Below are 16986 nucleotides of genomic sequence, written 5' to 3' on the forward strand. Positions count from 1 at the left end.
AAATGATGCTTCAACAAGAAAAGTCCTGAAAAGCTAGTTTGACAGACATTAAGTCTTGCTCTGATCTTCTTCCCACATTGAACCTGCCAAGAAGAAAATCCAATTAAAATTGTCTTTTTGGAACCTTTGAAGATCTGACATTTTCCTTCTCTCTGATTTAGATAAGAGTAGATGAGGAGCAACGCATCATATTTGCAGCGCTTGATGAGAACCAAAGCTGGTATATTGATGAGAACATTCAGTCGTGTCTGGATCCATCCAGTGTTGACCCCACAGACCCTGAATTTTATGAATCAAACATCATGTACAGTGAGTACAGGTGCATGGGTTACTATTCCATCTCTCGTTAACAGATAATTTAAAATTTTTAAATGATTAAATCTGCAACTAGTTTTAGAATCCAAGTTCTGAGTGCTTTAGTCAGCAATCAACGTGTCCAAATGCTATGCAGTAATTAACAGCAAAGCCAATAGAACGTTAAATTATACAGTCAAAAGAGGCACTTTAAAAAGGAGGCAGCTAAAACCCTTGGTTCTTTTCAGTGCAGGCCTCTTATGTTACACAGGAGTTGCATGTTTTTGAGGTGATTCTGAGTGGGCTGCTGGTGATAGAACCGATCTCATTATATGTCATTGGTCCCTTTGAATTTTTGCGCAATAGGTTTTTGGGTTTGTTCAATTCCAAAATACCCACAAGATAATTGATATCAAATAACCTGCTGTGTGAAATCAAACATCTATGGAATATACTTTGTAATGGATTCCATTGAAGTTTTTGGAACTTCAGTAATTCCTGGTTAGATCATCATCCTCTCTAATAAACAATTACCTCTCTACACTTTGTTCCTATTACCCATCCCCTTTTCCAAAATCAGAAGCAAAGAAATTATTCAGGTCTTAGTGTTTATCTAAAAACTGACCAGGAGGTTATAATGGCACATTTGTGACCAGGTGTCAATGACAGAATGTATATTTCCTTTAACAACGCACAAAAAGATGGAGGAAGTCAGTGGGTCAGGCAGCTTCTATGCAGGCAGATGGACAGTCGACATTTCGGGTCGAGGCCCTTCATCATCTGCCTGACCCGCTGAGTTCCTCCAGTTTTTTGCATGTTGCTCCAGGTTCCAGCATCTGCAGTCTCTTGTGCCCCCATAAATTTCCTTTACTTTGATGATCACAGCAATGTCAAATATTCCAGGTAAAAGTCTAGATAGCATGAGTCAAATAAACATCCAGAAATAAAAGGTTGTATTGTCAATGGTAATCGATAATTCTCGTAAAACCCCATACGGTTCACTGATGTTCATCAGGAGGGAAATCTAACACCTTTCCTGAACCGACATGTTTATGACTCTGGACACACCAATGAGATTAATAATTGAAATAGCCTCCTGTAATGGTCTAACAGTCCACTTAAAAGATGTGCCCACATTCATGTAGTATCAACACAGAGAATTACCAATCAATGACGACCACCTTAAAGTATCAGTATGAAAGTCCATCTTTAAAGATCTTGGATGTGACTGACTTGTTTTGGTTATAATCCTGAGGGCTGTTAAAAAGCAAATTTAGAGAACATGGATTTTAATGCCATCACCTATCAAATCCAAGACCCTGAAAATCAAAAACAGCAGTCATCCATTGAACCACCCCAGTCCTATTAGTCTTGAGTGTTTAGGCAGAAAATATTGGAAATACTCAGCAGATCAGGCAGCATCTGTGCAAAGAGAAACAGGGTAACAATTCAGATCAATGACCTTTCATCAAACTTGAAGTCCTTTTCTCTCTCCATAGATGCTGCCTGAACTGCTGAGCATTTACTGGCTTTTTCGGTTTTTCAGGTTTCCAGCAACCACTGTATTTTAATTTTTGAATATTTATGTTGTTTTGCTTCTAACTATTGTACTGACAGTCTGTTCATTAACAGTAATTATAACCATGTTTTAACATCAGCATTTATTGTTTAATATATACAAATGTGTTTGCATATTTTCAGCAATAAATGGCTTTGTGTATGAAAGCAAAGAGGCTTTACCATTCTGCGAAGGTGATGTTACATACTGGCATGTTTTTAGCATTGGTTCCCAAGATCGCATTCTGTCAATTAATTTCCATGGACACACCTTCAGCCACAGAAAGACAAATGAGGATATAATACATCTCTTCCCCTTATCTGGTGAAACTCTGACCATGCAGATGGACAATTCCGGTGAGTTCATTTTTGCTGTTGACTGTACAGAGTGAATATTTTTATCGGATCACTTGCAATTGAAAACTTAACAGCCAAGCTGTTCTGACCTGTAACAATGAAGTGGTTCATTGTGCTTACAATGAAAGCAGTGTCAGCCTGCAGAAAAAAAGTCTGAAAGCTTTTCAGCAGAAAAATTAAACACAATGTAAGTTAATGGGTTGGCCACAGCATGGAAAACAGGGTACAACTAAAGTGTAAAGGGGGGGAGGGGAGTTAGGAGAGGTGACTAAACACTCAGGTTTCAGAAGAATTTTAAATGTGAGAGGAAAACTATCGACAAGGGAGTAAATTCCCCTGATAAGTGAGAATCAGCAAAGGTGAAAGAACCAGGGCCAGAGGAGATGTAAAATTAGAGGGTATTGCAAAGGTAGAGTGTGCAAGACCATGGAGGGGTTTAAGGTTAAGGATGAAAGACTTAAACAAGGTTTCGGGAGGTGTGGATCCTTTGTAAATTAGCAAGTGGTAGACAAGCAAGACTTATTGTAAAACAAGCATACTTGGGACAGAAGTATAGTCCTTGCTTGTTTTACGAATTCACCCATTAGAAATATTGGGGGATAATTAATAAGAAATGACCTTCCAAGGACTGGCACCCATCACTGCTACCTTCAGTGTCAATGCCTTAATACCTTGCCAGGCACTTAAACAAGACATTTTAGTAGTCGGTTACTATTTTGCGGCATTAAATAAGGTGAGTAAAAACAGGAGTTGTTACTATTAATAATTATTTAATACTGCTCTAATGATCATCCCTATCCAAACATTGATGCAAGCTAAATCAGGTGATTTGATTACAGAATATTCTCTGTCACCAACTGCCATACTCAATGTTTTATGCTGTTCTTGTGATAGTGAACATTGTTTTACCGCCATTATTTATTCCAATTATTCTGCTAAAGTGTTTTGGTTTACTGCTGATCTTGTGATCCAGTGTTTGGTTTTGTAGGTGAGTGGCTTCTCAGATCTTTAAGTACACAGCAGAGGACCTATGGTATGAGGATGAGAATTAAAGTTTACCAATGTGCAGATGAAGCAGTTGCATACCCACTAGTTGTTTATAAAATTGAATATGAAGGAGACAAAGTACTGGTGGAAGTAAGTGAGGAAGTGGGCGATGAAAGTATTGATGAGGAAACTCTTGAAATTCTGAAAGAACTTGGACTACGGTCATTCAGAAAACCACAGGAACCGACAGAGGAAGATATTCTCCAATATATTGAAGATGATGGTGCAGAGGGCAACACTGTTACACTCAAGGATGAAAATCCATTAAATGTCAGTCACCTGAATTCAAATGGCAATCAGAGTAAAACATCCATTAATGCAAATAAACCAATCAATTCACCAAATGAAGGTGAAACAGATGACTTAGATTATTACATACATGAAGCAGACAAATTTGAAGAATCTGTCAAGTTAAATGAAAGGTCAACAGTAGAGCCAACAAAGGAAGAAACACTCAATGAAATGGCACAAATAACTGAAACATCAGTATTTGATTCACAGCCACTGAATTTCACATCGACAAGTACTCATTTAAACCACAATATGCAAGGTGTGATTAAAGAAGATACTAGCTTGGAGATTTCTGCCAAGGACTATAATGCAAGGAATGACAGTAGTGTACTTCAAGATGCTGCACTAAGAACAGCTGCCAATGATACTACTTTCATAAGTAATATGGATATTTTGGTTAATCTCGTGGTGAAGAACAAGGGGAGTTTAGCAGATATTCCTGTATCAACATTAAAACAAAGCAATAATTTTCAAATAACTGCGGAGAGCACAAGTTACATCAACAATACCAATGGCAAGGGAGAAGAGGAATATGCTTTAGTCACACGAGGAAAGAGCTCAGAAATAAATAATCAAGGCAAAGCTGAAGATTTTATCAAACAAGGCAATGAAGATGCTGCAGAAGTACATACTGACAGTGAAACAGGTGGAAAACAGGAAACAGAAAAAGAGAAAGGGGGTACAGACAAAACTGGTGCAGGTACAGAGTTAGGATTGATTGATGAATCTTTGTCACTTGGAGACAATCAGGCAATTGAACCTGAACACAGCCCCGACTTAATCCAACATGCTGAAAATAAAACTATTACAAATAATGACAGCACAATTGAAGCGACAACTGATAGTGAAAAGAATAATTCATTCAGGCAAGCGTCCAGTGAGGCTCCAGAACACTTCACAAGTACCTTAAAAGAATCAAGTATGGAGAGCAGTGAAGATCCTGAAAAGGTGTTTATTTTTTTGAAGAAACATTTAAAAAGTAAGCACAGAGTTCGATTTCAGGGAGCACCTTTAAAACCAAAAGGGCATCATTTGACCTACCAAGTGGAAGATAAAGGCACTACTGTGTCCAAGATAAAAAGTTTGAAAAGGTACATAAAAGGCAAAAAGAAAAATAATTCTAAAAAACAGCACAAAACTGCAGAAACCACAAGAAGGCAAGCTGCAGCTGAAATGATGCTGAAACACAGAAAAAAACTGAAGAAGAAGATGTCACCAAGAGGGTTGAAGCATGGTATTAAACAAAGAACAAATATTTTTTCAGGAAAAAAACAAAAGCCATCAAAAGGTTTTAAACCTAAACATAAAGACTCTGTAATTTATCAAGATGATGCTTCACACAGTATCATTGTCGGAATTCCCAAACGTAGTAATGGAGTAACTCTTGATTATGATGAATATATTGCAAATGTGGAAGTAAACCCTCTTAGAGCTGCCTTAGAAAAGGATGAAGAGGAGACAGATTTAGATTTTGTAAGCCCTTATTCCCAAGACAGCCGATCTCATTCAGATATGTCCCGGGATCCAGAAATGATTGTCGAGCATTATTTACGCAGCCACAGTGGGAATGTGAGGCGGTATTTTATTGCTGCAGAAGAAGTTCATTGGGATTATACCAGAAATGCAATGTAAGTTTGGAATGTGTCACCATTTTTAATTTTCTTTTAAGCTTTTTCTTCCTCTTCGTCTATTTTTATTTCTTTGTGTTGTAAATTATTTGTGGTTATGGGAGCATGTGGACATCCTACTCACAGACCTCTCTAAAATTTGCTAGCAATCTCAAGTTATCTCCCTCTTTTCCACTTCCTTTTGCTACATTAAAGGTGCTACAAAGATAGGGTAATAGGATGTTGTCTTCTTTTGGAATCATTTGATCAAATGGTTAGCATCTCTTTGGTAAGACAGATTAAGATTCAATATTCTGAATTTCTAATTTTTTTTAGTTGTCTGTGTTTTTCATTATGGCTTTGTCAGAATTAATTGCAGTGTTGTAGCTCAGCCAAGGGATGATTCTAAAAGAAATATCAAATCAAATCAAGTTGAGTTTATTGTCATATGCACAAGTACAGTGAGGTACAGTACAATAAACAGTACAGTACTGTTATTTGATGTAAATAGTTTTATGTACACATATTCTCATTAAGATATTAGAAACAAAAATCACACGTGAATCAAAAACTTAGCTCCTGAATGGAATCTCTAAATTAAATGTTTTATGGTCCAGTCCAAAGTGCCAAATGAGCCTACCAAATACAAGGAAGTATCAGACTTCTGTCAATTAATATAGCAGTCAAATTATGTGATTTATATAAAATATAAAGAGTAAAATAACAATAAAGTAAACTGAGACACTGTTGATAGATCGTACATCAGTGTATTTGCAAATTGCCTTCTCAGTTTGTGGTAGTCTAACGCAGTTTTTCTCCATTGAACGCTGAAGCCCCTGAAGTTCTATGGAATTCAGGATGTCTTAATCGCAATAGTTGAGAAACTGCATCCTAAATCTCAAGATCATTTGCACGCCCATGGGAGGTGCATTATTCCTGCAGGGGCGTTTCAGTCATACTAAGCTGCTAGTCAAAGTACTGTTACCATTATCTTAAAACCCACCAGAAAGGCAAGTTAACCTTAAAATGCCAAATTCTGCAAGATGTCAGCAGCCAGCAAGTCTTTGTGATTAAAAGATGGCTTAAGTATTATGTAAAATGACATGTACAATATCTTCTTAATATAGAATCTTGAAGAAAATTAATTGCCACGATATGTGTAGAAAATGTTATATTTACTGGTCCAGCTTACACACAAATCCAGATTTTGCATGAAATATTGAATTTAATGGTGTTCTATTTATGTTTCAGAACATAAGAATGTACATTTCAGAAACAGCTTCTTCCCCTCCACCATCGGATATCTGAACGGTCCATGAACCCATAAACACAACCTCATTATTTCTTTTTTTTGCACTAGTTATTTCTTATGTAATTTATAGTAATTTTATGTCTTTGCAGTATACTGCTGCCGAAAACAACAAATCTCACATCATAAGAGCATGATAATAATAAATCTGATTTTGATTCTGGTTCTTTATATAATGTCTTTGTAATATGCTGGCAGAGATCTTGGAAGATCAGCAAAGCAAAGAAATACTCAGTACAAAAAGGTCATTTTTCGGAGATATACAGATGCACTTTTTAGGAATCGTTATGATCACGGAGAACGGGATGACCACTTGGGAATACTTGGACCTGTCATCAGAGCAGAAGTTAATGATGTCATCAAGGTGTACTGTAATATTTTAATAATTTACATTGCATGCTCAATATATAATAACTCAGTGCAAATTAGTAAGTTTCTGCTTTCAAGTTAAATTTAAACAGTGCTTTAATTGGTTGTGGTTGCATTTCATTTGTTCGATGCAGTACTATTGCTTCTGTATCAGAAAGTTAAGGGTTCAGTTTCCATTGCAAATCTTTGGCGTCTAACCTAGACTGTCAGCCCATTATTCCTGAAATACTGGGTGAAATGTTAACCCAAAGTTCCATTTGCCCATCTAACTAGTTGATGAGCTTAGCAAGTAATTATTCAAAAAGGATAGGGTGTTCTGATCAGTGAAATGACCTCCTTCCACCACAACAATTTATTCCATGATATAATAGCTAATATAATAGTACAGAGCAAAATAGATCATTATATATAACATAAATAAATGCCAGACATACGCAACAGATGAGGCAGAATCTGTGGAGAGAAAAATAGAGTTAGCGGTTCAGGTCAATGAACAGGACAGGTGCAAGGCCATTGACCAGCAACATTAATTTAGTTTCTCTCTCCACTGATCTGCAGTTTTTTGATTATATATGAAGTGTTAAGCTTCGAGGCATTTCTGAGACAGGTGATGAGACACAATCAATAAATCTTAATTCATTGTCATGAAACTGCTTGTATCACCAGGAGAGACATAAACCTTGAATCACACATTTCCATCATTCTGCTTTTTATCATCGTCTGCTATGTTTAAATTTCATGCATTGCTTCCAATTTACGCCTCCCCGGGCATACTTTTTGTTTTTCACTAGCTTTCACCATTATCATTAAGCCTGCACCGTCATCATTTGTGTCATTCAACCTATCACAAGTATTCCCTTTTATTCTCCCCCCACGCACCCCTTCACCCCAATCCTCCCATATTCCCTTGACCCAATTTTGATGGCAGGTCATTGGCATGAAACATCAGCTCTGTTTTTCTCTCTCTGCCAATGCTGCCCAACCTGTTATATATATGTCCTATATTTTCTGTTGTTATTGCAATCTGTTTTCCGTTGTTATTTCTGAACGGTCCATGAACACTACCTCATTATTCCTCTTTTGCACTATTTATTTATTTTTGTAACATATAGTAATTTTTATGTCTTTATGTCTTGCACTGTACTGCTGCCACAAAACAACAAATTTCGCGACATACGTCAGTGATAATAAACCTGATTCTGATTTACTGTTTTCTGTGTTAATCTCACTAATTTTGCAATCCTACATAATCTATTCTCAATGGTGAGCATTTGAATATACCTCATGCCCTGTGTTAGATTGAAGGCAATTTTCCTACAAGATGGAATTGAAAGGTGAATCCTCCTGGGTGGATCTTGAACATTTACTCATTGTCATTTCCAGAGAAGTATTGTCATTGTCCTGTGATCAGGTGATTAGAATAAGGAAATAGAGAAAACACTTCTATGTTGCTGAATTCTTCCTGGAAGTGACTATCTTTAATGTGTCACATTCATTGAGTACTTTAGGCCACAGTGCTAGCTTTAAAAATGGTTTTAATTAATAATCTTGATTAATAATCTATACATGTGCTTGTTCATCAGGTTACATTCAAAAACCTTGCTTCCAGACCATACTCCATTCATGCACATGGAGTAACATATGAAAAATCATCTGAAGGAATGAGCTATGAAGACTTCTCTACTGATTGGTTTAAATCAGATGATGCTGTTCTGCCAAACACCACGTACACTTATGTATGGAATGTGCCGCCTCGATCTGGACCAACAGCCACTGGTTCCATTTGCAAGCCCTGGGTCTATTATTCCAGTGTGGACTTTGTGAGTGTTCTACAATAAGAATGACATTAGGGAATCTTAGCAATTTGAATTACAGGATGAAAAATCTTTTATTTTATGAATGCTTAAAGACCTGTTGCTTTCTTTATAGGAGAAGGATATTCACTCAGGTTTGATTGGACCTCTTCTAATCTGTAAGAATGGAACATTGACATCCATTAATGATATCCCCAAAGATGCTCACGAATTCATTTTGCTGTTCAACACTTTCGATGAAACTAAAAGTTGGTACTTCAATGACAACAAAAAACAAAGTTGTGATGAAGACTGTGAGATGAGTGATAATAATTCAGATTTTATAGAGCGGAATACATTTCATGGTACTTATTCCTTTTTCTGTTTCGGAGGCCTTTAACTTTAAAATCCTTTCAGTTGCCACAATGTCACCATTGCCAATTTTGCAGTTCAGGAGAACGAAAGTCAGCATTAATAATTGACAATTAGTTAAGCAGGTGAATGCTCATGAGTGTTTCCTTTTAAACACTTTCCTTCTATGTGTTGCCCCTCTTACTTTCTTTCCATTAAACCATCTTCCTTGAACCAGAATGCATAAACGGACTTCACCATACCTAACTGTTAACCTGAACCCCACCCTTATCCCCTGAATCACTTGCCTTCATGAGGTGAGCAACTTCCTCGGGTATTTTAGCAGTATATTTAATTATCACTGCCAGAGGAATTCTTGCTCATAATAGTGTTGTAAACTCTGGTTAGGTGTTACATCTGGATGATTTTCCATCTTCCCTCACTTCCAACTGCCTCACAGTTAAAAAGCCTTTAGAATTGCATAAAAATACTTTTATAATCAATTAAAACATTTAAATCAAATCTAAACCTGCATAATTTATTTGGTGTATTACTTTTCTCCTGTATTGTTGTCTACAGGAGATTACTCCTGGACAGTTGCCTATCTCAACCTTAAGCCAGCAACATAGTTCAAGTGACGTGCCACTGAAATTGATTGTTCATCCACTTAGATTGTGAATACAATTCCAGACAGTTTTTTGAAGAGATCACAACTTTCAGTCCACCAATGAATATTTCCACAATTTCTTACTTGATTCACTACTTTGCATTTCTAGCCATAAATGGATTTGTCGATGGTTCTTTAAGAGGTCTGGTGATGTTTGAGAAGGAACTGGTTCATTTTTACTTGATTAACATGGGGAGCTCGGAAGATGCACACTCTATACATTTAGATGGTCATACATTCATTGAAAGAAGGGAGAACACACATCGTCTGGGCATTTACAGCTTGTACCCAGGTAAGGGTGTTTCCTACTTCATTTTATGTGTAACATGACATTTAAAGAACAGTTCCTTATTGGAGTGGAATGGAACATCTGACGTGTCATTCACTTGGTGCACACCTTAGAGTTACAACTGCACCATGCACTGTTCATCAAACCCTCACTAGCTCTGTTATAGACCCCATGGAATTAAGCAGCCCCACATTGTGCTTGTCTCATCAGCAAGCATGTAGCCAGCACTCATGGATAGTCTGAAGATGCCAACATTAAAAGTGCCACCCAAAACAAATCGCTTCACAGCTTTGCAGGTGATGCCTAACAGCTGAATTAAGGTATGTCATTATCATTAAGGATGATCTATTCCTTTAATAAAACAATTAATTTGCTCCCCAATCCCTGATAAACTGCAGGCTGTCAGCAGCGCAGACTCAAGGGTTACTTCAGGGGGATGTAGGAGGCCTGACCCCTTGTTGGTTTCTGCTCCTCATCCTGGCTGATGGCAACATATCAAAAGGAGACAGACTTAGGAGAAAAAAAATGCAAAGCATTCATCGTGCTTGAAACATTTGGAATAAAATTTGAATTAAAAATAATGAGCATTGCCTGCCACCCACCCCACCAGGGCATAGACCATGGCAGAAACCCTGTTCCTTCCTGAGGCCCTCACTCAGCCAGAGAGCCTCATCATTCAGCAGTCCACATAGGCTGCGAATTGTCGGCAGAGCCTGGATCACTGGGACAGGAGGCTGCCTGCCTACACAAAGACCAGGACAAGTTCCTGGTGGCACAGTGAAGAACCAGCTTTGCTAGTAAGAGGAGTTAGGAAGGTACGGTAGTATACTGGGCAGCACGGTAGTGTAGCAGTTAGCATAATGCTATTACAGCACCAGCGGCCTGGGTTCAATTCCTGCCGCTGTCTGAAAGGAGTTTGTACATTCTCCCTGTGCGACTGCATGAGTTTCCTCCAGGTGCTCTGGTTTCCTTCCACATTCCAAAGACGTAAGGGTTAGGAGTTGTGGGCATGCCATGTTGGTGCCGGAAGCGTGGCGACACTTGCAGGCTGCCCCCAGTACATTCTCAGTAACGCAAAAAGAAGCATTTCACTGTGTGTTTCGATGTACATGTGACTAATAAATAAATATCTTAAGGTCAGAAGGTAACAGCAAAAATTGCTGGCCAGCAGGTCAGTCAGTCTGGCCCAAGGTTTAGAAATTTACTAATTTATTTGGTTTGATCAAGTACAATTTTTTCAATTGCTTCTACATCTGTAAGTTGACTGAACTTTAAATAGAAATGAGAACAGAATTATATCTACTGTACAATATTCAATGAGATAAACTATCAGACGTCCTACTTTTTTTCTAATCAAACATTTGTAGGTGCCTTTAGAACAGTGGAGCTGCATTCATCAAAACCGGGCATATGGCTATTAGACTGTGAAAATGGAGAGCATTACAAAGGAGGCATGCAGGCACACTTGCTGGTTCTATCAAAAGGTATGAACAAATATTATTATTATATTGTAATAATATATTTCACATCTCATATTGTGTAACATACAATGTACAGAAGAGCCTGTGAAATCAGGGTTAATATACGGCACTTAAACTAAAATAACACTTCAAAATTGTATCACAATCCATACTACCTACAGTTTCCAAAGGTAAATGCAAACTAAAGAGGGGCAGAAATCTAAACACAGTTAAATTAGTCTGTGGCATCTGAAGGCTCGTCATGTTGAAAAAAATTGTTAAAATATTGTAACTGCTCTTGCAGTTTAGTGGGCTGTGTTTGCATTCTTCTCTCTGAGTTAGAAGGTGATGGGTTCAACCCTACTCCTGACCTGAGCACAAAAACCTAGGTTGTAACTTTAGCCTGTGTATTCAGTCTGACAACATAATTGCTCACTGTCTCTGCTGGCCCCTTGTTGTCCCCACCTGACAAAAATTCCTGAAGGTGCTGGACTAAAATGTCAATTCAGAGATCTTACAGAATCATTGTAAGATCTCACTAGCATTTCATATGTCCTTGGTCCCATTTCTTTTATTGGTTTACTAAACTAATTGCTTTCTTTTTTCACATATGGCTGTATTGAACTATTTTCTGTCATCTCCCAGGGCCTCAGCAATGTCATTTGCTTTCAGAAATGTCTTCACAATTTCGGCGCAAATGTTTGTGGCCCTCAAACTCTCAGACTCGAACTCAAACAAAGCTTATTAATGAATCTGCTACATGCACCATCTGCCATCACCACTGCTCTATCTAGAAAATCACATTCTCTGTTATCTCATATTTGATTACTGCCTCACTGCTTCCTTGGAAGTAATATCTATCACCAATGTGGCTTTAGTAGCATCTTCGATGTTGTTGTTTAGGGAGTCAAGTCACAAGGATAGTGCTTAATGAACATAGGTGTTAGAGCAAAACCATGGAGCGATTGAGAGGTAAGGGAGAGAAATTAAAAGTTGACACTCTGGAACACAGAAAACAGAAATAATTTGAATCCAACAGTGATTATTAAGGATGTGGGCCTTAAAGCTATAGAGGATGTAACCATAGTACTCTGGGTGTAGCCTGTCCTGATCCAACCACATAGACGCCACAGCCAAGAAAGCTCACCAGCGGCTCTACTTTCTCAGGAGGCTAAGGAAATTTGGCATGTCCCCTTTGACACTCACCAACTTTTATCGATGCACCATAGAAAGCATCTTATAACTTATGACTGGTGAAAGTTTGGCCTTTTTACACAGTGCTGACAGTTACAGGAGTGATTGATATAGACTAAATAAGTGGGTTCAGAAAGTGGAATGGTTCCAACTCATATCTAGTATAATACACTCTGCTTCCTTTCCAGATTGTGATCGCCCACTGGGTATGGTATCTGGAAGTATAACTGATCCTCAGATCACTGCATCAGACCATGTAGGTAAGTGGTTTGGCTCTGTTGGTTTCAGCAGTGCAACTTACTTATAATCCTTGAAGGGAAATGCATGACAGTGCAATCCTGACGCCACAGGGAAATAGTTTATGGACTATTCAATGCATTGGGCATGGTGGACTCTTCACCTGATAGACAGGCCTTTCAATTTTCACATAATTTTCTCAGCCACATTATCAGCTGAATGTTATTGTGACCTTGCACCTTATTGCACTGCACTTTCTCTGTAGCTGTGACACTTTACTCTGTACTGTTATTGTTTTTACCTGTACTACATCAATGGACTCTGTACTAACTCAATGTAACTGCACTGTGTAATGAATTGGACCTGTACGATCGGTATGCAAGACAAGTTTTTCACTGTACCTCGGTACAAGTGACAATAATAATAAACCAATACCAATACCAATATTAGAAGCTCTGTAGCCTTAAGCATCCAGCCTGACAGTTGATTCATCAGCTAAGTATCTCCCTAGCATGCTTGGGATTAGGAGTAGGAAGAGTATGAGTGTTTACCCCTGACCTAACAAGCTTACTTAAAAGTGTATATACTCAACTTATCCAACACATTACTGCCACCCACAGCTCTCCCCTTGGTCCCAACTCATCTTTCTGGAGACTCCCCACAATGTTCCCTGTTCAGCCTGTGAATCTATTATGCAGAATACCTGGGTGCAAAGGAAATTCATGCTTCTACCTATAATTATAGAATTATTATGCCATTATACTGATCAGCAGAATCAATCCTATTGTGACGAGAGTAAGTAAGTAAATCTTTAATCTTCTATTGTACAAATCAGCTAGAAGAATAAAAATAACAACAAGTTGGAGTACAGGAAAGAGATAGAGACCTTAGTGACATGGTGTCATGACAGCAACCTTTCCCTCAAAACAAAAGAGCTGGTCATTGACTTCAGGAAAGGGGGCAGTGTACATGCACCTGTCTACATCAATGGTGCTGAGGTCGAGAGGGTTGAGAGCTTCAAGTTCCTAGGAGTGAACATCACAAATAGCCTGTCCTGATCCAACCACATAGACGCCACGGCCAAGAAAACTCACCAGCGCCTCTCCTTCCTCAGGAGGCTAAAGAAATTTGGCATGTCCCCTTCGACACTCGCCAACTTTTATCGATGCACCATAGAAGCATCCTATCTGGATGCATCATGGCTTGGTATGGCAACTGCTCTGTCCAGGACCACAAGAAACTGCAGAGAGTTGTGGACACAGCTTGGCACATCACGAAAACCAGCCTCCCCTCTATGGACTCTGTCTATACCTCTCGCTGCCTTGGTGAAGCAGCCAGCATAATCAAAGACCCTACCCACCCGGGTCATTCACTCTTCTCCCCTCTCCCATCAGGCAGAAGATACAGGAGCCTGAGGGCACATACCACCAGGCTCAAGGGCAGCCTGTATCCCACTGCGATAAGACTATTGAATGGTTCCCTTATACGATGAAATGGACTCTTGACCTCACAATCTACCTTGTTTGACCTTACACCTTTTTGTCTATCTGCAATGCACTTTCCTGTGGCTGTGACACTTTACTCTGTATTCTGTTATTGTTTTTACCCTGTACTACCTCAATGCACTGTGTAATGAATTGATCTGTACGAACGGTATGCAAGACAAGTTTTTCACTGTACCTCGGTACAAGTGACAATAATAAACCAATACCAATAGAAGCTGCTGTTTTGGTTGAGAACACATTGGGGAATGTTCTGACTATAACTCTCCATAAATCAGTTGATAAAACTATCGATATTGGAGAAGCATTATAAATTGATAATTGTAGGATTAATTAGTATGGAAGTAATTTATATGGAAAACAGTGTGGTGGAAAATTCCAGAATGAGATGGATAACTTGGTTCAGGTTATTGGGTGGAATCTTGGCAGACCCTGACTTGAACCTTACAGTCACCTCTTGAGAATGCCTGTGTGTACAGAGAGCTGTTGTAACTACGTAGTTTCTAATGCTTATGTGGCCTCCGTGTGGCAGGTGATTCATGGAACGGAGCAAATTGCCAGCAACAACTGGCCTTCAGGCAGTGAAAACCAAGACCCAGCCTGTGAATCGCCTTGATGGCCTTTTTACTGTTGAGCTGTCAGAGGCCTGCTCCACTCTTTCTAAATTTCTGTTCTTCAGAAACATTTAGAAACAGCTTGAAAAACATTTAAATAATTAAATTATCAAAACTCATTAATAAATCAATAAAAGTAATATTTTTCAATATCCAGCTTATGCAAGTTAAAATATTCAAACCTCTTAATTAACCTTTTTAGGAAGGGTCGGTAACGCCACGCAAATGAATAAGGCCATGCCTAATGCATCAGCTATGACTGGTGTTAAGGTGTGGAGGCAGACAGCCCCACTACATTATGAAACAACCCTGGCCTTCATCCACAGGCAGCTATGTAATATATAAACTGTGTGCTATTGCTTCTAACATTTTCTCTGAGTGATCTACCACTTGACCAATGGGTGAAGCAGGAGATCAGTCATCTCCAGCACATTCCATAATTCTGCTCTGGTGCATAGTGCAGATGTCTGGAAACAACTGCAACGTGCACTGCAGCTAGTGCACTGTTCTCTCGGGTAGATGTAATGACCAGCAAGCCATCAATGAGATCCAACTCATTGCCTCATAGTCTACCAAAGATTTAAATTGTTATTTCAAAGAATAATTGCTAAGTGTCTGTTCTTCACTCTACCATTTGTGTTTTTCACTATGCATACAAGAGTGTCTCTGTAGATAGCTCTTGTATATGTACCACCCAAGCATATTAAAAATTCACGCAGAAAAAATAGAATAAACAATAACATCCATTTTATATTATATAGCTGTCTGTGGCCCTGCATAGAAACAACCTTTTATGTTTAAGAATCACTGTAGTTATAAATAAAACATAATTTTGGGCCCCTTATCTAAGGAAGGATGTGCTGGCGTTGGAGAGGGTCCAGAGGGGGTTTACAAGAATGATCCCAGGAATGAAAGGGTTAATGTATGAGGCATGTTTGATGGCTCTGGGCCTGTACTCTCTGGAGTTTAGAAGGATGAGGGGGGATTTCATAGAAACCTACCGAATATTGAAAGGCCTGGATAGAGTGGAAGTGGAGAGGATGTTTCCAGTAGTGGGAGAGTCTAGGACCAGAGGGCACAGCCTCAGAATAGAAGGATGCCCTTTAGAACAGAGATGAGGAGGAATTTCTTCAGCCAGAAGGTGGTGAGTCTGTGGAATTCATTGTCACAGACGGCTGTGGAGGCCAAGTCATTGGGTATATTTAAAGCGGAGGTTGATAGGTTCTAGATTAGTAAGGGCAACAAAGGTTACTGGGAGAAGGCAGGAGAATGGGGTTGAGAGGGAAAAATAAATCAGCCATGATCAAATGGCGGAGCAGATTCGATGGGCTGAATGGCCTAATTCTGCTCCTATGTCTTATGGCCTTATAATACAGAAATTTAACCTGTTGAGTGGTGTGACCAATTTGAAGTGATGGAAAATGTGTTTTCTCTGATAAATAAGGCACCATGATTTTAATAAACTCTGCATCAGGGGCTGCAGCGACTCAGCATCATAGGGTGAATGACACTCCTGCGCTGTACTTTAATTTGTTGGATTGCTTGGTTGGAGCAAATGCCGGAAACTTAGCAGAGACGGCCCAGTGCCCCTAATTGTCCATCTTTTAATTTAAGTGTATGAAAAATTGGTCGTTCTCACTCTTTCCGATGAGGATCGCACACTCAAGACATCAGAGCCTCTTTTGTCTTTAAAAGTCCTGACTGATCTTCTGTGTATTTTATCTCTATTTTACTGACATTTGCATGTTTTCATTTGCATCGTGTTATTCTTTATTAGATGACTGGGAGCCAAAGTTGGCGAGATTGCATAACAGTAACAGGATCAATGCCTGGAGTGCTGAAATGCACAGACACGAAATACCTTGGATCCAAGTATGTCCAAATTCCTACAAATGAATATATTGACATCAACTTTTTTTAAATCATTAGGGGTGCGATATTTATGCTCATAAACCTTAATGCACATTTAGGAGTGACTGGTCATTATATAAAAACGTAAGTAAATTATGAATGAGAAGATTTGATTCCAAAAGCCTTGTACAAACTAT

General features: G+C 38.8%; 1 protein-coding gene across 1 annotated transcript in view; it reads left to right on the forward strand.

Moving 5' to 3' along the window:
* The window catches only part of f5 (coagulation factor V), a 55961-nt gene that overhangs the window by 26004 nt on the left and 12971 nt on the right, over positions 1-16986 (forward strand). Inside the window, exons 11-20 of the mRNA XM_052013885.1 lie at positions 162-309; positions 1996-2208; positions 3197-5174; positions 6661-6826; positions 8415-8651; positions 8761-8989; positions 9752-9934; positions 11299-11415; positions 12774-12845; positions 16716-16810. Of these exons, the coding sequence (XP_051869845.1) occupies positions 162-309; positions 1996-2208; positions 3197-5174; positions 6661-6826; positions 8415-8651; positions 8761-8989; positions 9752-9934; positions 11299-11415; positions 12774-12845; positions 16716-16810 (3438 nt within the window). The remainder of the gene's footprint in view (positions 1-161; positions 310-1995; positions 2209-3196; positions 5175-6660; positions 6827-8414; positions 8652-8760; positions 8990-9751; positions 9935-11298; positions 11416-12773; positions 12846-16715; positions 16811-16986) is intronic.

The sequence above is a fragment of the Pristis pectinata genome, chromosome 4, assembly GCF_009764475.1.
Source record: "Pristis pectinata isolate sPriPec2 chromosome 4, sPriPec2.1.pri, whole genome shotgun sequence".
Classification (NCBI taxonomy): Eukaryota; Metazoa; Chordata; class Chondrichthyes; order Rhinopristiformes; family Pristidae; genus Pristis; species Pristis pectinata.